Below are 18,627 nucleotides of genomic sequence, written 5' to 3' on the forward strand. Positions count from 1 at the left end.
TGAATTAAGAGGTATTTGAGAGTTGCTTAGGTACTGGAAGAACTGGAAGAGGTAAAAAAGTCAAAAGTCTCTCACAAGTTGTAATTGTATGACTAGTTTTCTGGCTTTTATTCCTTATCTGCAAAAGAGAAAACAAAATTTCCCATCCTTCCCTATAGTCTCTTAGGCTGAAAATTTGTTACTAGGATCATTGTCTACGTCTTAGGTCTTTTGGTATTGTGTCGGTCATCCTGGTGCCAAACTAAATGCTGTTGATAAACAGTTCTTTATGGTCCACATTTATATTACAGTTTCAAATGGCAATGGCAAGTATTTTAAGCACAGAATCTATTTATTTCTTCTTAGAGTTTGGCTAGTCAAATATAAATACACAATCATATGTGAAAGTGCTACCCTTGCCTCTGAGAAGTAAAACTAAATTAATAACCATTGTTTATCTAAGTCAAGATTTAACAAATAGGCCCTTACTGTTAGGGTTGGAATGGAAAGAGGATGAGAGAACTTAGGATGTTTGGATGTCACTTTCCCATGGACAGCTTTGCAGACTTCTTCCCAGCATCCTGATTTATTCTTATTCTATTGCATCAGTTGATTCTGCATAAACAATGAGAACACTTACCACCAGATAGTTCCCATTAAAAGCCTAATTGGAGATCCTGCCTTTGAAACACTTCAAGTTCAGACAAAAACTAGCTTTCATACCATGAGGTATCTCTTTGTTGGCAGTAGATAAAGTTTAAGTAAAACAGCAAGTACCAGGGCAGATGAATATTTCTCTTGTAAGCCAAAAGTTAACTTAGTAAGACTTCATCTGAAACAGGAATACAAGTATCTTCTAAGCAGAAAAAACAAAATAGGCACGATAAAAATCTTAAATCCTTACAAACAGACCATTCAGGTTGAAATAAAATATGACAATTAGTTGACTTGACCAGTTGTTTTGTAGTTAATAACAGGGTAAGTTCAGAATAATGTGACTAAAGCTGATGTGTAGCCTGCTTTTTGACTGCAGCTCAGCAAAGTTCCCAAATCTTCGCTTAAGGCCTACTGAAGTTATTAAGACCTTGCCCCATGTTCCATCTTCCACAAGCACTAGTGTACCCTTCTGAATAGGGATGTTGTTATGAAGACCTTACAATACTTTATGCAACTGATACCAGTAGAGGTTGTGATGAGAGGAAGTAGTTTTGGTAATTCTTTTAATTCAGTAAATCAAAACTTGTTGTGCTTTACTATATTCAATAGCAACATAGCACCCTACTACTCAAGCACTTTTAAATTTTTTTGGAGTTGTGTCTGTGTATGTACTTGCTACTACAGCACTTTTTCTGCACAGGACAAGAGTTTTCCTAAAGCAGTATTCAAAGCATATGTGAGTCTACCTTTCAGTCCTCGCCATTCCTACTAGTTTTGAGATAAATATCCAGGCATTAATGGATGGCAGAGTGGAATTGCCACTGCTACTATTATTCCATAGTATTCTCTTTATGTTCTTAGACACCTTCCTCTGAAATTTTGAATACTTAATATTTCTATCAGAGCCAAACTTCTAAAACCCATATGAAGTTTTAAGGTTCAAAATGAGAAATTGTGCAAAGGCAGAGAGCAAAGTAACTGCAGTAGTGGCAGTTTCTCTCTGATGGTATCCTGAGGCCAGTGAGTCCTGCTGAGTAACACAGTGCTGGTGACATTCACAGCTTTCCAATACATCCCTCTGGCTCCAGAGCACCCCCTTCCTCCCTTTAGGACGACATGATTCAGGCAGGACAGGAAGGGTAGGAGAGGAGGCAGGGTAGCACTCTGTGTAAGAGAGGACTTCAATACCGTCGAGCTTGATTATGGTGATGAGGAGATCGAGTGCCGGTGGGTTAAAATCAGAGGAGCCCAAAAGAGGGCAGATTTTGTGATGGGAGTCTGTTACAGACCACGCAGCCAAGAAGAAGCAGCTGATGAGCTCTTCTGTAAACAGCTGGGGATAGTCCCTAGAACTATGCCTCTTGTTCTTGTGAAAGACTTCAATCTTCCAGATATCTGCTGGAAGTACAATAGAGCAGAAAGGAAGCAGTCCAGGAGGTTCCTGAAGTGTGTGGAAGACAACTTCCTCACACAACTGGTGAGGGAACCGACAAGGGAAAGTGCCCTCCTGGACCTACTGTTTGTGAACAGAGAAGGCCTTGTGGGGGATGTGGTGGTAGGACGACACCTGGGACAAAGTGATCATGAGATGATAGGGTTTTCAGTTCTAGGTGAGGTGAAGAGGGTGGTTAGCAGGACAGTCGCATTAAACTTCCAGAGGGCAGACTTTCAGGACTGTTCAGAAGGCTGGTTGGCAAAGTCCCATGGGAGACAGTCCTTAAGGGCAAGGGAGCCCACGAGGGCTGGGAGCTCTTCAAAAAGGAAATCCTAGCAGCTCAGGAGAAAGCCATCCCCATGTTCTAGAAAAGGAGCCGGCAGGGGAAAAAACACAGCTTGGTGGAACAGAGAGTTCTTGAGAGACATCAAAAAGAAGAGGAATGTCTATGAGCTTTGGAAGAAGGGCCAGGCCTCTTGGGTGGACTACAGGAGGGAAGTGAGATCGTGCAGGGAAAAAATCAGGAGGGATAACGCCCAACTAGAAATCAGATTGGCTAAGTGTGTGAAAGATAATAAAAAATCTTTCTATAAATATACTAACAATAAAAGGAGGACTAGGGAGAATACACAGTCCCTATTGGATGCAGAAGGAACAACAGTGACAGGGGATGAGGAAAATGCTGAGGTACTTAATGCCTTCTTTGCCTCAGTCTTTAATTGTAAGGAAAGTTGTTCCCTCTGTGTACAAACTCAGGAGTTAGGGGAGCAGAATGAGGCTCCCATGATCGAAGAGGAGGCAGTTAGAGACTTGCTTGCCCAGCTAGACATCCACAAGTGTATGGGGCTGGATGAGATCCACCCAAGGGTATTGAAGGAGCTGGTGGATGTGCTTCCCAAACCCCTTTCCATCATCTTCCAACAGTCCTGGAAGACTGGGGATGTTCCACTGGACTGGAGGCTGGCTGATGTGCCCATCTACAAAAAGGGTCGCAGGGAGGATCCAGGGAACTACAGGCCTGTCAGTCTGACCTCAGTGCCAGGGAAAGTCATGGAACAGGTGATCTTGAGTGCTATCATGAAGCACGTGCAAGAGAACTGGGTGATCAGGCCCAGTCAACATGGGTTCATGAAAGGCAGGTCTTGCCAAACAAATCTGATCGCCTTCTATGATAAAGTGACTCGACTACTGGATGAGGGAAGGGCTGTGGATGTAGTCTTCCTGGACTTCAGTAAAGCCTTTTAGCCTCTGGCCTGGACAGGCGCACACTCTCCTGGGTGGAAAACTGGTTGGATGGCCGGGCACAGAGAGTGGTGCTAAATGGAATTAAATCCAGCTGGAGGCCAGTTACAAGTAGGGTTCCCCAAGGCTCAGTGCTGGGTCCAGCCCTGTTCAATGTCTTTATCAATGACCTGGATGAAGGCATTGACTGCACCCTCAGCAAGTTTGCAGACGATACTAAGCTGGGTGGAAGCGTGGATCTGCTGGAGGGTAGGGAGGCTCTGCAAGGGGATCTGAACCAGCTGGTCTGCTGGGCAGAGTCCAATGGCATGAGGTTTAACAAGGCCAAATGCCGGGTCCTGCACTTGGGGCACAACAACCCTATGCAGTGCTACAGACTAGGAGAAGTCTGGCTGGAGAGCTGCCTGGAGGAGAGGGACCTGGGGATGTTGGTTGACAGCAACTGAACATGAGCCAGCAGTGTGCCCAGGTGGCCAAGAAGGTCAATGGCATCTTGGCTTGTATCAAAAATGGTGTGACCAGCAGGTCCAGGGAGGTTATTCTCCCTCTTTACTCGGCACTGGTGAGACCACTCCTTGAATACTGTGTTCTGTTCTGGGCCCCTCACCACAAGAAGGATGTTGAGGCTCTGGAGTGAGTCCAGAGAAGAGCAACAAAGCTGGTGAAGGGGCTGGAGAACAGGTCTTATGAGGAACGGCTGAGAGAGCTGGGGTTGTTTATCCTGGAGAAGAGGAGGCTGAGGGGAGACCTCATTGCTCTCTACAACTACCTGAAAGGACGTTGTAGAGAGGAGGGTGCTGGCCTCTTCTGCCAAGTGACAGGGTACAGGACAAGAGGGAATGGCTTCAAGCTCCGCCAGGGGAGATTTAGGCTGGACATTAGGAAAAGTTTTTCACAGAAAGTGTCATTGGTCATTGGAACAGGCTGCCCAGGGAGGTGGTTGAGTCACCTTCCCTGGAGGTGTTTAAGGGACGGGTGGACGAGGTCCTGAGGGGCATGGTTTAGTGTTTGATAGGAATGGTTTGACTCAATGATATGGTGGATCTTTTCCAACCTGGTGATTCTATGATTCTATGATTGAGCTTCCTTCTCTCACTGATATGAACAGTAAGGTTCTGCTGTGTTGTGATGGCTCAGCTAGGAAGTTCAAGTTTGCAGGAGAAAGAGGAACAATGCAGGAAGAGGTCTGGATGAGCCTGAAGAGGAGCTGTAACCTAGCATTACCTCAGACTCAGACTGTTCTCCGAGTGATTCTTTTTCTTTCTTTTTTTTTTTTTCCGATACAGAAGGCATTTCCCTGAAGCAAATTATCTCCTTGGTCTCTTGACCTATAGCCGTGCCTCGCTGCAAGAGTACTTCTGTCTTCTCTAAAGCTATAATTTATGTATTAGAAGGCTGAAAAACAAAAAGTCCAGTTCTTGTATCCTCCAGCTTCTCCACCTCTATAATCATCTTGGCAATTTTTTGGAGGACTTTCACCAGATTTTCTATGTCTCTCTTGAACTGGGGGATACTAGAACTGAATTACAGGTATGGCCTCACACTTGCCAGTGAAAGTGGAATAATCACATCACTTGATCTGCTGGCAGTACTCTTGCTGATACAGCCCAGGGTATTCCTGCCTTCATTGCTGCCAGAGATCATTGCTGGCTCACTTTCAGCCATGTTTGCCAGGACCCCCTGGGCCCATTCCACAAAGCTGTTCCCCATGCAGTTTGTCCACAAGCTTTATTGCTATGTGGGTTCATTCCAGATGCAAGACTTTTTATCTTTGTAAACCTTGTGCATTTTTCATTGGCCCATCTCTAGCTTGTCTCTATATGGTGACTCTTCCACCTCACCTCCTAGTTCAGTGTCATCCACAACCTTAGTGTAGGTGCATTCCATCCAGATAGTTTTGAAGTTACTGAATAATACCAGACCTACTGTCAGTCCCTGAGGAACTCCACTCATGACCAACTATCATTTTGATTTTGAGCCATTTCCCCACTTTAAGCAAAGCAGTCTAGTGAGTTTTCCGCCCATCTTGTGGTCCATCTGTCAAGCCAATATCTTACCAGCTTGTCAGCAAAGATGTTGTGTAACATTGTGTCAAACACGTTGCTAAAATCAAGGTCGCTAACAGCCAGAGCTCTCCCTTCATCCACTGACCCATTTTAAGCATAAATAACAATCAGATTACCCTTGGTAAATCCATATTGGCTCTTTCCAGTCATCTTGTCCTACATTTGTGCCTGAGCACACACAGGTATTTTTATGGTTGGCTTAGAAACTAGACTAGGTGAACATACATGCAGGTTCACTTTGGTGGTAGATGTGCATGCTTAAAAGTTTTTTATCTTCGTGGTTCTTCAGTTTAGTGAAGCAGAATTGGCTTCTTACACATACAGGCAAATTTGAAGTGAATTTTTTTTCAATACTCTGCCTTGAAAATCAAACCTCTGTATACTAGCTCAAGGAATGACTGTATAGTAAGGTAAGATGTGTAGGTCTGTGTGATTCTGGTGTCTTGTAACTATCAGGAAACATCTTGGCTTTGACAGGCTAGCAGTTATAGAGAAGTTCTGTCATAATTTCTGAAAATGTCATTTCAGTAAGAGTCATCTATCATTGATCAAGTGCATTAGACACTAGAAGATATTTCAAAGTAATACTTAGGAGAGGGAACATCAATTAGGAGACAATTTAAATTGCTCTAGTAAGATTGTTATTTAGAGAGCTAACTAGTCTTGTCATTTGTATTGTTTAACAGATGCCTGATGAAGAGAAATCTGTTAGCAGGGAAGATGACAAAGAAATAGCCTGCAGCCCAATTCCATTGACAGCAGAGAGAAGACGCAGTCTGTGGTATGCAAGTCACTATACAACTGACGAGAAAAAAGTAAGGCTGGAGAGGGAAGGATCTATGTTTTAAATGGATTTCAGTCAGTCAGTTGATTTTATCACACTTATTTTGAAATTAAGGGAAGCACCGTTATATAGATTGCAAGTAAGAAGATCTTCATATCTTGTTATGTAAATAATATCGAGGCTGTGGGGCAGAACAGGAATATATTATCTAAAAATGAATAAAACAAAAGCAAGAGTCAACGTAAGTAAGTAGAAGAGTATGTTCTATGATTTCAGTTTCTGCATTTAAGGAGTTTAAGGCCAGGCTTTTGGCATGAGGCTGTTATCTTTGTGCAAAGCAGCTAGGAAGTCTGTTAGGGAGCTAAATCCTGATATAAAGATTTGATCTGCCTTGCAACTACTAATGAACGTTGTCATTGGTAAGGGGGGACTACCAGCTTATCTTCCTCCAAGCATACTGTTGTCCTTGTTGGATATTTATGGCAGGACAGGTAAGGCAGTTAATGTGAAAGCTCTGGGAATGGTCCAGCTTTCTGCCATCTGTCCTCACCAGCTGCAGTGCAAAATTTTATTTAGCAAGTTGCAGTCAAATCTGGGATACACAAACACTCTGTTAAGCCACATATCCTCAAGTCCCAAGAGCTCAACTTTAATTGTTTACAATACTAATTGTAAATGAGCTGGGAAATGAACAAAGTATCACATTTTATGTTAGTGTAAACATTTCACTGGAAGTATTTTGGTAATCACAGTAATTCTAATGATAATTTGAAAATTTTTAAGCATTGGATCATTAGAAAGATATTAGAAAGCAGTTAATCCGTATAATGCTATACCGATTAATTCTTGGACCTAGTATCTGAAATTTCAATGCACCATTCTCAGTTTTGGATTGGAATTCATAGGAACTATGCCATTTTATGGAGCACAGTGCTTAATGCTGCTGAGTTTTTAAGAATTCTTTCTGAATTTCTTAGTGCAAATCTGCAAAAGTCAGCAAATATGCATGCATGTATTCAAAAATGTTACTTACTAGTGCTTGAGCCATGCTTCTTTAATAATTTGTCCTTGGTTTGCTTTTTGCAGCTTCTGTCAATGACCCAAGATGAATACAAGCCATCGGATGTTAGTATACTACTAGTCTTCGTAATTTGAAATTCTTAATGGGTGCAAATACAGATTACAGCGATACATGCAGATATAACCTTAGATGATGTTTAAAAACTTGTTTATTTTAGTTAGCTTGCCATTTACCCTGTAATCTTGATTATCCTAAATATAATTGTCTTTTATTTTGTTAATAATTGCACTAAGAAACCATTGATTAGCCCTAAAATTGATCATTTGAAATTAAACTGCTCGCAGTAGTACCAACTGGCAAACGATCTTTGCTCTTTCGTTGGGTTTAAATAAGATATCAAAATGTGCTTTCTGAGGCAAGCCATCTTCAAACTTGATTTAGCTTCTTTGCTGTATTTTTTTCTTTCTTTCGTGTTGAAATGCCAAGGCCCTTAATGCATGACTGACAACACATATGAGTTCCATTTACAGATTTAAGAAAATCCAAATCTTTGTTTGGACAGCAAATGATCCATTTATCTTGACTGCTATAGACTCTAGCAGACTCTGAAAGCAGAAACATCCCCTCTGTTCAGCATACACAGAAGACTGGAGATGCAGATGAACTTTGGGAACAGCTATAACTAAATCTATGTGTGGTTCACAGAATGTGCTTGACGTGGCTGTTGAATATAACTGAACAGTCTACACATTCCTGTGCATAGTTTCAACTAGCAAAATATGTTCCAATCTCAGAGCCTAAGCAGAAGCCTGTACTACCATCAGTAACCTATTGCTTGTGAATTTCTGCCAGCAGAAGAAATATATGAGTGTTGTTGCAAAGAAGCAGAAGGGTTGAAATTTTGATCACAAAAATGAAACAATGAAAGATTGTTTAATTGTACTACCAAATTTAATAACTACTGTAAATAATTAGCTGTGAATTAGTCTGAAAATCTCAACATACTAGTTTACCTAACCATGAGGGTGAATATTTTATTACAGCTTTAATTTAAATACAGGCGATATAACGATGCTTTCCTAGCTCAGCAGTGAAAAGCCTGTTTATCCTGAGAAAGGCAGGATGTCCGAACATGGGCTCACTGAGTTACTGTTTGTGTATCGAGCCATGCAGTCAACCTTAGCCTTCCCAGCTGTGGATGTATTAACTTAGTCCACCTTTACACTGTTCTTTTTTCTCCATTTAATTTCATAGGTAGGACAGGCCAAGAGCATGCAAATAGTAGTTTAACATGGCTCATCTGGCTGCAATAACTTATTTGCTTTTGTGTGTGTGTCTGTACTTTTATTACTTTTCAGACTGCTTGTGTGTATATTGAAGTGTTACCTAATGGAATATGACATTCTGGAAACTTGAAAAGAATAAGTTTGACATCTTCTACATATATGTAGGAATTCAAAGATGCAGCAGCATTTTACTGTTTGCTAAAATGCTTCTTCACTGAAACCAATTTGTAATTCTATGGATATTGCATTAAAAGCTAGTAACAATTTTGGAAGCTGTTATCTTTTGCATGCCACATGACTATAACATATCAGTTTCTTTGGAAGGAAGGAACTGCAGTTGCATGTTAAGCTCCTTTAGTGCTGGCAATCCAACAGTAGCAAAGTACAGAAGTAGGAGTCACATTATCTGAAGAACCATCCCAAATGCAGTGCATCTCTCTATTGTCCTGGCAGGTGCTGCTAGTAACAGTGAACGGGAACCCCACTGACTATCACACCATCCACCCCACGCTGCCATTAGAAAATGGTCCGGCCAAAGCAGACATGTACTCAACACCACAGTACAAATGGGAGCCTTCGGATGACACGTCAGGTAGTGAATTGCCTAGGGATTACCCTTAGTTCCATATTTCATTTTACTCCATATCTCTATTCGCTGTCTCTAGTATTTATTTTCATTTTGGTAAGCCTTCAGCCTCTTGATGATAGCTCGTCACACGGCAATTTTGTATATCCTGGTTTTAGACCAGCATGAATTGCAAATAAGAATTTCTTTTTCTACTTAGAAAAGGAAGAGGAGGAGGAAGAGGAAGAAGTTACTCAGGAGGAAAAAGAAAATGTTAAATTACATGCCCTAGTCTCTGTGTTCCAGTTTATCATGAAACAAAGTTACATTTGTGCTCTGATAGCTATGATGGTAAGTGCTGGCAACAACAAAAAATTAATGCTATTAAATTTACAAAGAAATATGTCTTCCCAATGCTTTCCTGAAAACAGTCTCGTTGGTTTTCAGTAAGAGTTTGCATCAGGGTTAGAAAATATCAATATGATGTCTACATAATTTTGAGTCTGGTTTTGGTTATTAATGCGTAATTACCACTCATGTTATAGACAACATGTTTGGGTTCTGGTAAAGCATCACATTTCAAAGACTGGGGGCCTAGGTTCTGTTTTTTGTTGAATGTTAGAAAAGCACCGAGGTTTAGTTTTCTATTGATTCCAAAGCTTCTGCATAAGCAGGCTTGTCATTTGCTCCACTCAAAAATTTGCCTACAAAATTAAAGCACTTCGTCGTAAATATAATTCCTATTTCGGGTTGATGCATGCATCCAGTTACTGAAGAAGAAAAGATCTATAGAGCCCTATTTCCTGTATAGACTTAGAAAGGTATCAAGGAAAATACAACTTCATGCCAAGCAAGATTTTGTTAGTGTTTTACTTACCGTCTTTATTTCTCTTTCCCATGTTGTTGCTTGCTTTTAAGCCCACTTCATGCAAATACCTTGAGCTGCACTGTAGAAAGTTTTCATCATAATGGTTAGCTCTCTCAAAATATTCCCAATGCAAGCCATGGTTTTACTGTTTTGGAAAGGTTTCAAGTGGGATGAAACTAACTATAAAGCTTCTTGGCCCAATTTTGCATTAGAAAATGGCAAAAGAAATTAATTTGGCTACTTCTTGTTTGTATAAAATTTCAAACTTTATTCACTGTCCCGTAATAGGAAAGGTTTCTCAACTAATTAAGAAGATTCCTTGTGCAGAATCTGGATCTAGCTTGATGCATTCTGAGAGATAAACAAGTAGTTGTTTTCATACTGACACTGCATTTTTCCTGTTTTTTAAACTCACATGCTTCATATGATCTACTTTTCTGTTTTTAATTGATTTCTAAGGTCATATCTCTCAATATCAGAGGAGAAGATGGATTTGAATAGATTTCTTGTACTATAATATTGAGGCATTACTAGCCTTTTTCTTAGTGATATATCCCTATTTAATATAATCCAAATTAATTTACAGATTTATTTATTATATGATCTGATGCAAGTTCCACCTACATCATAGTCATTAAGTTCTTTTCTTATATGGGGACAGAGAAGTAGAGTAAGTCTTCTGCTTATAAAACTTACCAAGGTTCAATAAACGCACAAAGCAGCTTTCAACCTCAGCTTTTCAATTCTTAAGAATCCACTTTCTGCACTTTCTCCAACGGGTATACTGTAGCTGGCCCAGTAGCTGATTAATATTGGTAAGAGTCTTATGACAATAAAACTGTGCACTAAGTAGAGAAGCATAAGTTAAGTGTAACTAGTGATATGCATCGGTGTTGTTCCTGAATGCATCTGCGAACATTTCTTCCTCTGTTTCTCCTTCCACAAGGCATGGAGTATCACTTATCACAGCTGGTTGACTTTTGTGTTACTGATCTGGTCTTGCACATTGTGGATGATTCGGGACCGAAGAAAATATGCCATGATCAGTTCACCATTTATGGTTTTCTATGGAAATTTACTGCTGATGTTGCAGTATATATGGAGTATTGAGCTCAATAATGATGAACTTCCACAAGTATCCGGTTTTTTAGAAAGAAAGGACCCTGGGGAGCTGGCATCAAAGGTAGGTGTTATAAAGAAGTGAGATTCATTTATGAAGCCACAAGATATATTGTGATAAAAAAAGTGGATCTGTTGGCATTTCTTAAAGAATGAATCCTCAGTATAACCATGTCCAGTAGCAGTTCTACAATGTCATTAAAAAAACTGTTTAGGAAATAGCTTCTTGCTTGTTAAACTAATAAAAAACATGTTTCAGATATCTTTGTAGATTTTCATGATAATGCTGTAGAAAAACCTTAATGGATGGAAATTGCTTACTTGTATGGTTTTATAAACTGGATTCAAAACTAGATGTGATTCGTTCAATTAATACTCATGGGCTGTCAGGTCTGCCTCTGAATGTGATGGCAGCTGGAACTGTGGTGTCATTGCAGTTACCAATACTACTCAGTCCCTTGTGATTTGGTATGAATAGCAGTACATAGCTGTGACTGAGCTTTAATTCTTTATCCTCACACCTGAAACAGCATGAGTTGGCATCCACTTCAGACCAGAAACAAGAGTCTGTTGACCTCAGTGCATGATAGATTTTTTCTTTGATGTCTTGAAAGCACTACAAAATGTATTTTGTTTGGCAAGTTTGCTTCTGGGAGAGGGAATGAGTATAAACAGGAAGTTGTTTCCTAAAGCACCCAAGAGGGGCATCTTAGAGAGTGCATCTAGTTGGCATTGTTCCCCTTGTGCTAAGTGAATCACTTCCCCTGTGACTACTAATTACCATTTAAGGTGATTCTGTAAGTGATCTTCCTTGTTGGCAGTGCCCTTTGGACAACCATTTCTAGGTCTTTAATGCATTTGAAAATTAGTGAATGCTGTATTACTTCTCTCATACAAGTAAGGCTAGTTTAGTAAGAGAACTGAGCTCAAGAGGTTTTGCAAGGGATTTTATAGTTTCTCTCTTAATGACTTTGTAAATCACCAAGGTGTTTTAAATATTTTAATATGTCAGACCCTTTGATATTGTTTCTTATTAGCTATATCATCAAATACCTTATCTAAAACTATCTGGTGTCAAGAAAGGAAACTTTTGTGTGTATATGATGATTTGGCTGCAACCATAAAACTGATAGATGTCTAATGGGGTTTTTTAGGCTGAACACAATGCACTGAAAATTTCACAGAATCAAGGATTGGCTGGGGTTGAAAGAGACTAGACTTCATTTGGTCCAACTTCTCTATTCAATCTAGAGCTGATTGCCCAGGACCATGCCCAGATGGCTTTTGAATATCCCCCAGAATGCAGACTCCACAGCCTCCCTGAGCAACTTGTGTCAGTGCTTAGCCACCCTAACAATAAAGAAGTGTTTCTTGATGTTCAAAGGGAACCTCCTGTGTTTCAGGTTGTGCCCATTGCCACTTTATGCCACTGATCACCGCTCTCTGAGCTAAGCTGTTCATCCAGTTTTCAATCCATCTTAATCTCTGCTTATCGAGCCCATACTTAATCAGCTTGCCTGTGAGGATCTTGTGGCAGACCGTCAAAAGCATTCCTGAAGTCTAGGCAGACGGTATCCACTGCTCTCCCCTCATCTACCAAGCCAGTCATTTCATAGTAGAAGTTTGTCAAATTGGTCATGTTACTTCCCCTTGATGAATCTATGCTGGCTATTCCTGGTGATTTTCTGGTCCTTCATATGCCTGGAAATGGTTTCAAGCATTAGCTGCTCCGTCACCTTAGGATCATAGAATGATGGAATGATGGAATGGTTTGGGTCAGAAGGAGCCTTTAAAGATCACATAGTTCGACCTCCCTCCCATAGGCAGGGGACAGCTTTCACTAGATCAGGTTGCTGAGAGCCCTGTCCAACGTAAGCTTGGATACTGCCAGTGATGGGACATCCACAACTTCTTTAGGCAACCTGTACCAGTGTCCCATGACCCTCCCCTTCACAGGGCTGGCCTGTAGCCTCATTCTTGAAGATAGGAATGATGTTGGCTGTCCTGCAGTCTTCTGGCATTACTCCCAGTTACCACAATCAAAGATTATCAAGAGTACTTTACAATGACATCAGACAACTCCCTCAGCACTCATAGGCACATCCCATTAGGACCCATGGACTTATATATACTCAGTTTGCTTACATATTCCCTGACCTCATCCTCTTCCATGAAGCTTGTGTCTTCCTTGCTTCAGACTTATCCACAGGCTTTGGGACACCTGATTCGTGAAGGCCAGTCTTGCTAGAAAATTAGGCAAATAAGACATTTTGTAGCTTTCTTTTTCTTCTTATATACTTACAAAAGCTTTTCCTGTTGCTCTTGACATGTCTTACCAGACTCAGCTTCAGGCCTTAGCTTTTCTAACTGGTTCTCTACATGCTTAGTGTCTCTGTTTTCCTGCCAGGTTGCTTGGCTCATTGTCCATCCCAAGGCAGAGCCCATGCGTTCCAGCTGTGCTGTCCTGCAGATTGCAACTCCCCCTCTGCATCTTCCTGATCCGTGCTTCTTAAAGAGCCTGTATCTCTCACACCCTGTCTCTGTGATTCCATCAAGATCATAGCCCTGCACAGACATCTCTAATTCCTTGAGTTTATTCTCCATGCTGCATAGTGTACATGTGCTTCAGAGAGGCACTTGGCATGCTGATTTCCTAGAATGATCTGAAAGGTTTCCCTGTAATGGTGCCTTGAAAGAATTTTCTTGCTTACATACAAATGCTTGAGATGAACCCATATAAGCCCCGTTTTGTTGATTATGTGTTTCCTTTCATGCACATCACCCCAGGTGCCTTTTGCTTGTCAGCCCTGTCCATTACTCCCTGTCCAGGTTGCTATTATGTCTGCCCCTCCCGGTTATTCCTCATTTAAAGCCCTTTGAATAAAGGTTGAATTTAAATAAATGTTGGACACTGTATTCTGAAAAGACAGGAAAACAGAAAGAAATGTACTGGAGGTTTTTTTTCTCCAAAATTTTCTGCATGCTCTGTGTGTTTCCTGATCTGAGAAGGAAATAAAATGGATACTGTAAAAGGTGGACTACAAGCATTTCTTTAATCTGAAACTTGGTAAGACTTTCTTAGAGCCAGCTCTGGCTGTGGAAATGCCAGAGAGAACAAAGTGTAAATGCAGCAGGGGAACAAAGGTAATCACTGCAGAACAAATCTATTTTTTACAGAATCAGTGGTTTGTGTTGTAAAAGCCAGAGCTGCAGGAAATATCTGGAGAAGCTGTGACAAATCACACAGAGTGACAATCTGCTGCTGCTGCAGCTCAATGTTAGCCACAGAGTCAGTGAAAATAGCTGTTGCTAACCTGGGACCTCTCCTTTTCCCCATGAATTACTTGCAGGTTAGATGAAAAGCAGCAGAGTTCTTTGTATTGTACTGCTAGCCTAGTCATTTTATTGTACGAAAAATTCTTGGCTCGTACATGTTTCCTGTTTGAGATTTTCTTCTAACTTATGAAATAATGAAACAACCTTGCACCACTAAAATCAGTGGGAACTTTTGAATGTGTGATGAAGAGGCGTCATAGTGCTTTCTGAATTTTGGCCACCTCTTTGGTATTGCAAACTGTTGAATTTACCTTTTCGCAAAACATGCAAATGCTGTCTTGGTTAAAGAGATTTATTTATTTATAGGGTATCCTGTTGTTATGGAATTATCATCTCTTAAAGCTCTTCAAAGTATTAAGAGCCATCTTAAATCTTGTAACTGCTCAAATGCAAAGTATATTCAGTTTACTATGTCTTTTCATCATAGAATCATAGAAAAACCAGGTAGGAAGAGACCCACTGGATCGTCGAGTCCAACCATTCCTATCAAACACTAAACCATGCCCCTTAGCACCTTGTCCACCCGTGCCTTAAACACCTCCAGGGAAGGTGACTCAGCCACCTCCCTGGGTAGCCTGTTTCAGTGCCCAATGACCCTTTCTGTGAAGAATTTTTTCCTAATGTCCAGCCTAAATCTCCCCTGGCGGAGCTTGAAGCCATTCCCTCTTGTTCTGTCCCCCGTCACTTTTGTGACTTAAAGACATGCAAAGATACTTTTTCATTTTTAAACTAGTTGTGCATTCGAAGTACCAAACCTCGTAAATCAAAAGACAGGATAATATATAAAAATGACAAAACATTCAACTTCTTGTGCTTCTTCCCTGCCAAAAAAAAAAATGGAAAATGAATAAAACCGGAAGGAAGGAAATCATACCAACTAGTACACAATAAGAAGATCCTTAACTTATAAGACAGGAGTTAAAAACTGAATAGAATGGAGGAAAGTAAAACTGTTTAGGTAAATGCCTTTAAGAAAAGATGCCAAGTGAAAAGTTATTACCCAACGGAAAAGTGCTAATGAAATAAACTTGGTTTTAATGCAGGGTATGCATTAAAATTACTTCCACATAGATGCACATTAACACTGATGCCATTGTTGCCATTTTGTGATAGACAGAGAAAACAAAGGCATACATGTTTCTATTAGTAGGTTATAGGATATAAAATTAGTCTGTTGTCTTTGTTTTGATTTTTGTTTACAGATTCTTTTCACAATTACTTTCTGGCTACTGCTTAGGCAACACCTCACTGAACAAAAAGCACTTCGGCTAAAAGAAGCTACTTTGTCTGAGGTCAAAGTTGGAAATGAAGAAAATGGAGAAAAAGGTACAGCCACATCCAATTTAGTCCTTCAGTCGTGATAGAAGTTTCAGTTGCTGCATTTCTGTAATGCCGAAAGCAATTAGCAAGATACCTGTTATTTGCTAAGGATGATATTACAAAATCTATGTGCAACTGTCTCTCAGGAAATAAAAATAAAGAACCATTGAACTTCAGAAATCCAGCAGATTGATTGCCATATGAGTTTAACCGCAGGAAAAGAAGGGTCTACATGGGAAAATTCAGTTGCTAAATTCCATGAAGGCTGTGTTTGCACGTAAAGACTTATACAAAACTGGATGTTAAAGTACTAATTTAAATGGGAAAATAAGCATGTATATTTTCAGTGCAGAGGCTCATGCTATCAGAACCATACCTGAAACCAAAGTTTACAGCTACATTTTCAGCTAATCTAACAGCTCAGCGACCTGGTCTCTCTTTTGCTACTGAGCACATATTCCCCTGAACCATTCTTGACTTTCCTGTCTCACTGGATGTTGATCTGAACAAGTTCGACTCATTGAAATGGTAGAAAGCCAGACTGGGAAGAAATTATGTAGTTTCCTGTTTAAGACATTATAATTCTTGTCTCAGTAAACATTTGATCAATGTTAGAGCTGGGCACTATAAGGATTTGCAAGGAAAAAGCAAGGAAAGAGCCCAAGAAGAGGCATGATTAATGGGACAAAAGGAGTGGGCAAGCCTTTTGATGCTGAAGTCCTGATATTGTTCTCAATATAAAGCAAAATATTATAGCTGTGTTCTGTGAGTATGATGAGTCCTGTCATCTGGGTACTTGCTTACATACACTTGTTATTGGGGTAGAACTTACCCTGTCCTCCACAATCTTCATAAGATTGATAACTGGGAAATCCTGACCTCTTTTCTGCAGTGGCTTACGTACAGCAGAATAAGCTGCAAAAGAGGTAGCTTCTTTGAAAAACAGCAGTGTTAGTGCAGCGTTTATATTTTTTAAGCTTGTTTGGGTTTATGTTAATGTTCTTCTCTTGTTTGTGGTTTTTGGAGGTAACCACAATATTCTCTAAAGGATGAAATTAAAGATGAGAGTTTAAACTTTAAACTCAGGATGAGAGGTTTCTGATGGTGCTGGTGGTTTCTCTGTTTTCCACATTAAAAGGTATCTTGCCTGGGAGTATAGGTATTGCCATGGAAAGTGTTTTGACTATTATCCATCATTCAGCTCTTAGGCTCTAGTTTTCTGCTGTAGCTGCCTACATTTCAGACAAAGTGAAGGCGAGTGTCTGGTAAGGTATATAGCTACTCACTGTATGGCAGTAGGAGCAGGTTGAAGGTCATAAGTTGAAACTCTTTCCCCTGCTCTGAAGACATGTGTGATTTGGAAACAGAGTCTCTTGTAAATATTGTGAATATAGTGTTTTAAGTTTCTGTGTTGTGTGCAGAGATTTTACTTCCCACCGATTTAAAATCTTATTAAAAGTCCCCAAAACAGAGGCCAAATGTGACTCTTATTTGCAGAAGAGGAGTTACAAGAGGGAGAAGTGGCAGAAGAGCAGGAGGAGGAGAACGAAAAGGAGAAGGAGAAGGAGATGGAGAAGGAGAAAGAAAAGGAGGAGGAGGAGGAGGAAGATGAACAGGATATTATGCAAGTCATGGGGAAGCTGGTGATGGCTATGTTCATCAAGTACTGGATTTACGTCTGTGGGGGCATGTTCTTCTTTGTCAGCTTTGAGGGTAGAATTGTCATGTACAAAATCATCTATATGGTACTGTTCCTCTTCTGTGTGGCCCTTTATCAGGTAAGTGAGAACTGCATTAACTAAATTTTATACTTGAATACAATGGCTCATACCTTTAACTTGGTAATAAAACAGCTCCAAACGGAAGTCATAAACAGTGTCTTTGTTCTTTAGTTAGGTACAACATAATAAAATCATTTGAAGGAGTTAAGACTAACTGTTAAGACTAATTCCCCTTTGGCTTTGGATTGTAGTGACAGGCAAAGTGCACATAAATTAGATGTATACAGTACATACCTCTGCCTTTGGACTCCCACATGACTGCGAGCTGTGGAACCTGTGTGGGAAAATTATGGATCTGCGCACATCCTACATAGCTACTGGTTTCTGTAACAGGTGATCCACACAGCTTCCACACCCCAATGAGCATGCAGTCCCTCTCCTCCAGGACTTCCATCACCTCATGGTGATGAAACTGAGGACTGCAGCTGTCCCTGGCCTTTACGCCTGTGGCCATGGCCCAACAGACATTTTTACACAAAAGTCTGTACTTGGGTGCATGTGCATCAGCAGTTAAAACTGTATCTAAAAGAACTGTGGTTGCTGATGGGTAAGCATTTTTTACTTCAGGCCACCTAGGAAAAATAGTATTCTTAGTCTTTGTTTGTCAGTAGTGCATTGTGAGTATTTTTGTCAGTGTCTGCCTTCAGCATGTTTCAACATGCTTAGTGTTTGATTTTCAGGTGCACTATGAATGGTGGAGAAAGATTTTAAAATACTTTTGGATGTCAGTGGTTGTTTACACGATGCTGGTACTTATCTTCATCTATACGTACCAGTTTGAGTCATTCCCTGGGTTGTGGAAAAACATGACAGGCCTGGATGAAAACAAGTAAGTGCTTTCATTTTTGTTTGTTTGTTTGTTTTTCTCTAGACTTTGGGGTTCAGTGAGCTGGAATGCTCTGAGAGAACTCTTTCTTCTTGTGAGGGAAAAACATCATGCGACCATCCCCAAGCATAGCTGACTTTAGGCACTTGGCTCTGAAGCTATCAATTTATTGGTGTAAGGATCAAGATCAACAAGAACATGAGAGGGACTCAAGGAGTCATATTTCCTCCCATCTGCAGCCAAGACCTTGGCACCACTCCTGTTTTCAATACAGTGCCAGTACTTCTACCTCTTTGACCATGGGAGCAGAATCTGGGGAAAGGTTTAAGAGTAGATTTGCAG

General features: G+C 40.5%; 1 protein-coding gene across 4 annotated transcripts in view; it reads left to right on the forward strand.

The window, feature by feature from the left end:
• The window catches only part of PIEZO2 (piezo type mechanosensitive ion channel component 2), a 311,046-nt gene that overhangs the window by 203,750 nt on the left and 88,669 nt on the right, over nucleotides 1-18,627 (forward strand). For all 4 annotated transcript variants that reach the window (XM_069853757.1, XM_069853760.1, XM_069853758.1 and 1 more), the window contains exons 9-16: nucleotides 6,066-6,194; nucleotides 7,250-7,288; nucleotides 8,924-9,062; nucleotides 9,256-9,386; nucleotides 10,850-11,086; nucleotides 15,561-15,684; nucleotides 17,176-17,456; nucleotides 18,140-18,288. In XM_069853757.1, the coding sequence (XP_069709858.1) occupies nucleotides 6,066-6,194; nucleotides 7,250-7,288; nucleotides 8,924-9,062; nucleotides 9,256-9,386; nucleotides 10,850-11,086; nucleotides 15,561-15,684; nucleotides 17,176-17,456; nucleotides 18,140-18,288 (1,229 nt within the window). The remainder of the gene's footprint in view (nucleotides 1-6,065; nucleotides 6,195-7,249; nucleotides 7,289-8,923; nucleotides 9,063-9,255; nucleotides 9,387-10,849; nucleotides 11,087-15,560; nucleotides 15,685-17,175; nucleotides 17,457-18,139; nucleotides 18,289-18,627) is intronic.

Source organism: Phaenicophaeus curvirostris, chromosome 3 (genome assembly GCF_032191515.1).
Source record: "Phaenicophaeus curvirostris isolate KB17595 chromosome 3, BPBGC_Pcur_1.0, whole genome shotgun sequence".
Taxonomy (NCBI): Eukaryota; Metazoa; Chordata; class Aves; order Cuculiformes; family Cuculidae; genus Phaenicophaeus; species Phaenicophaeus curvirostris.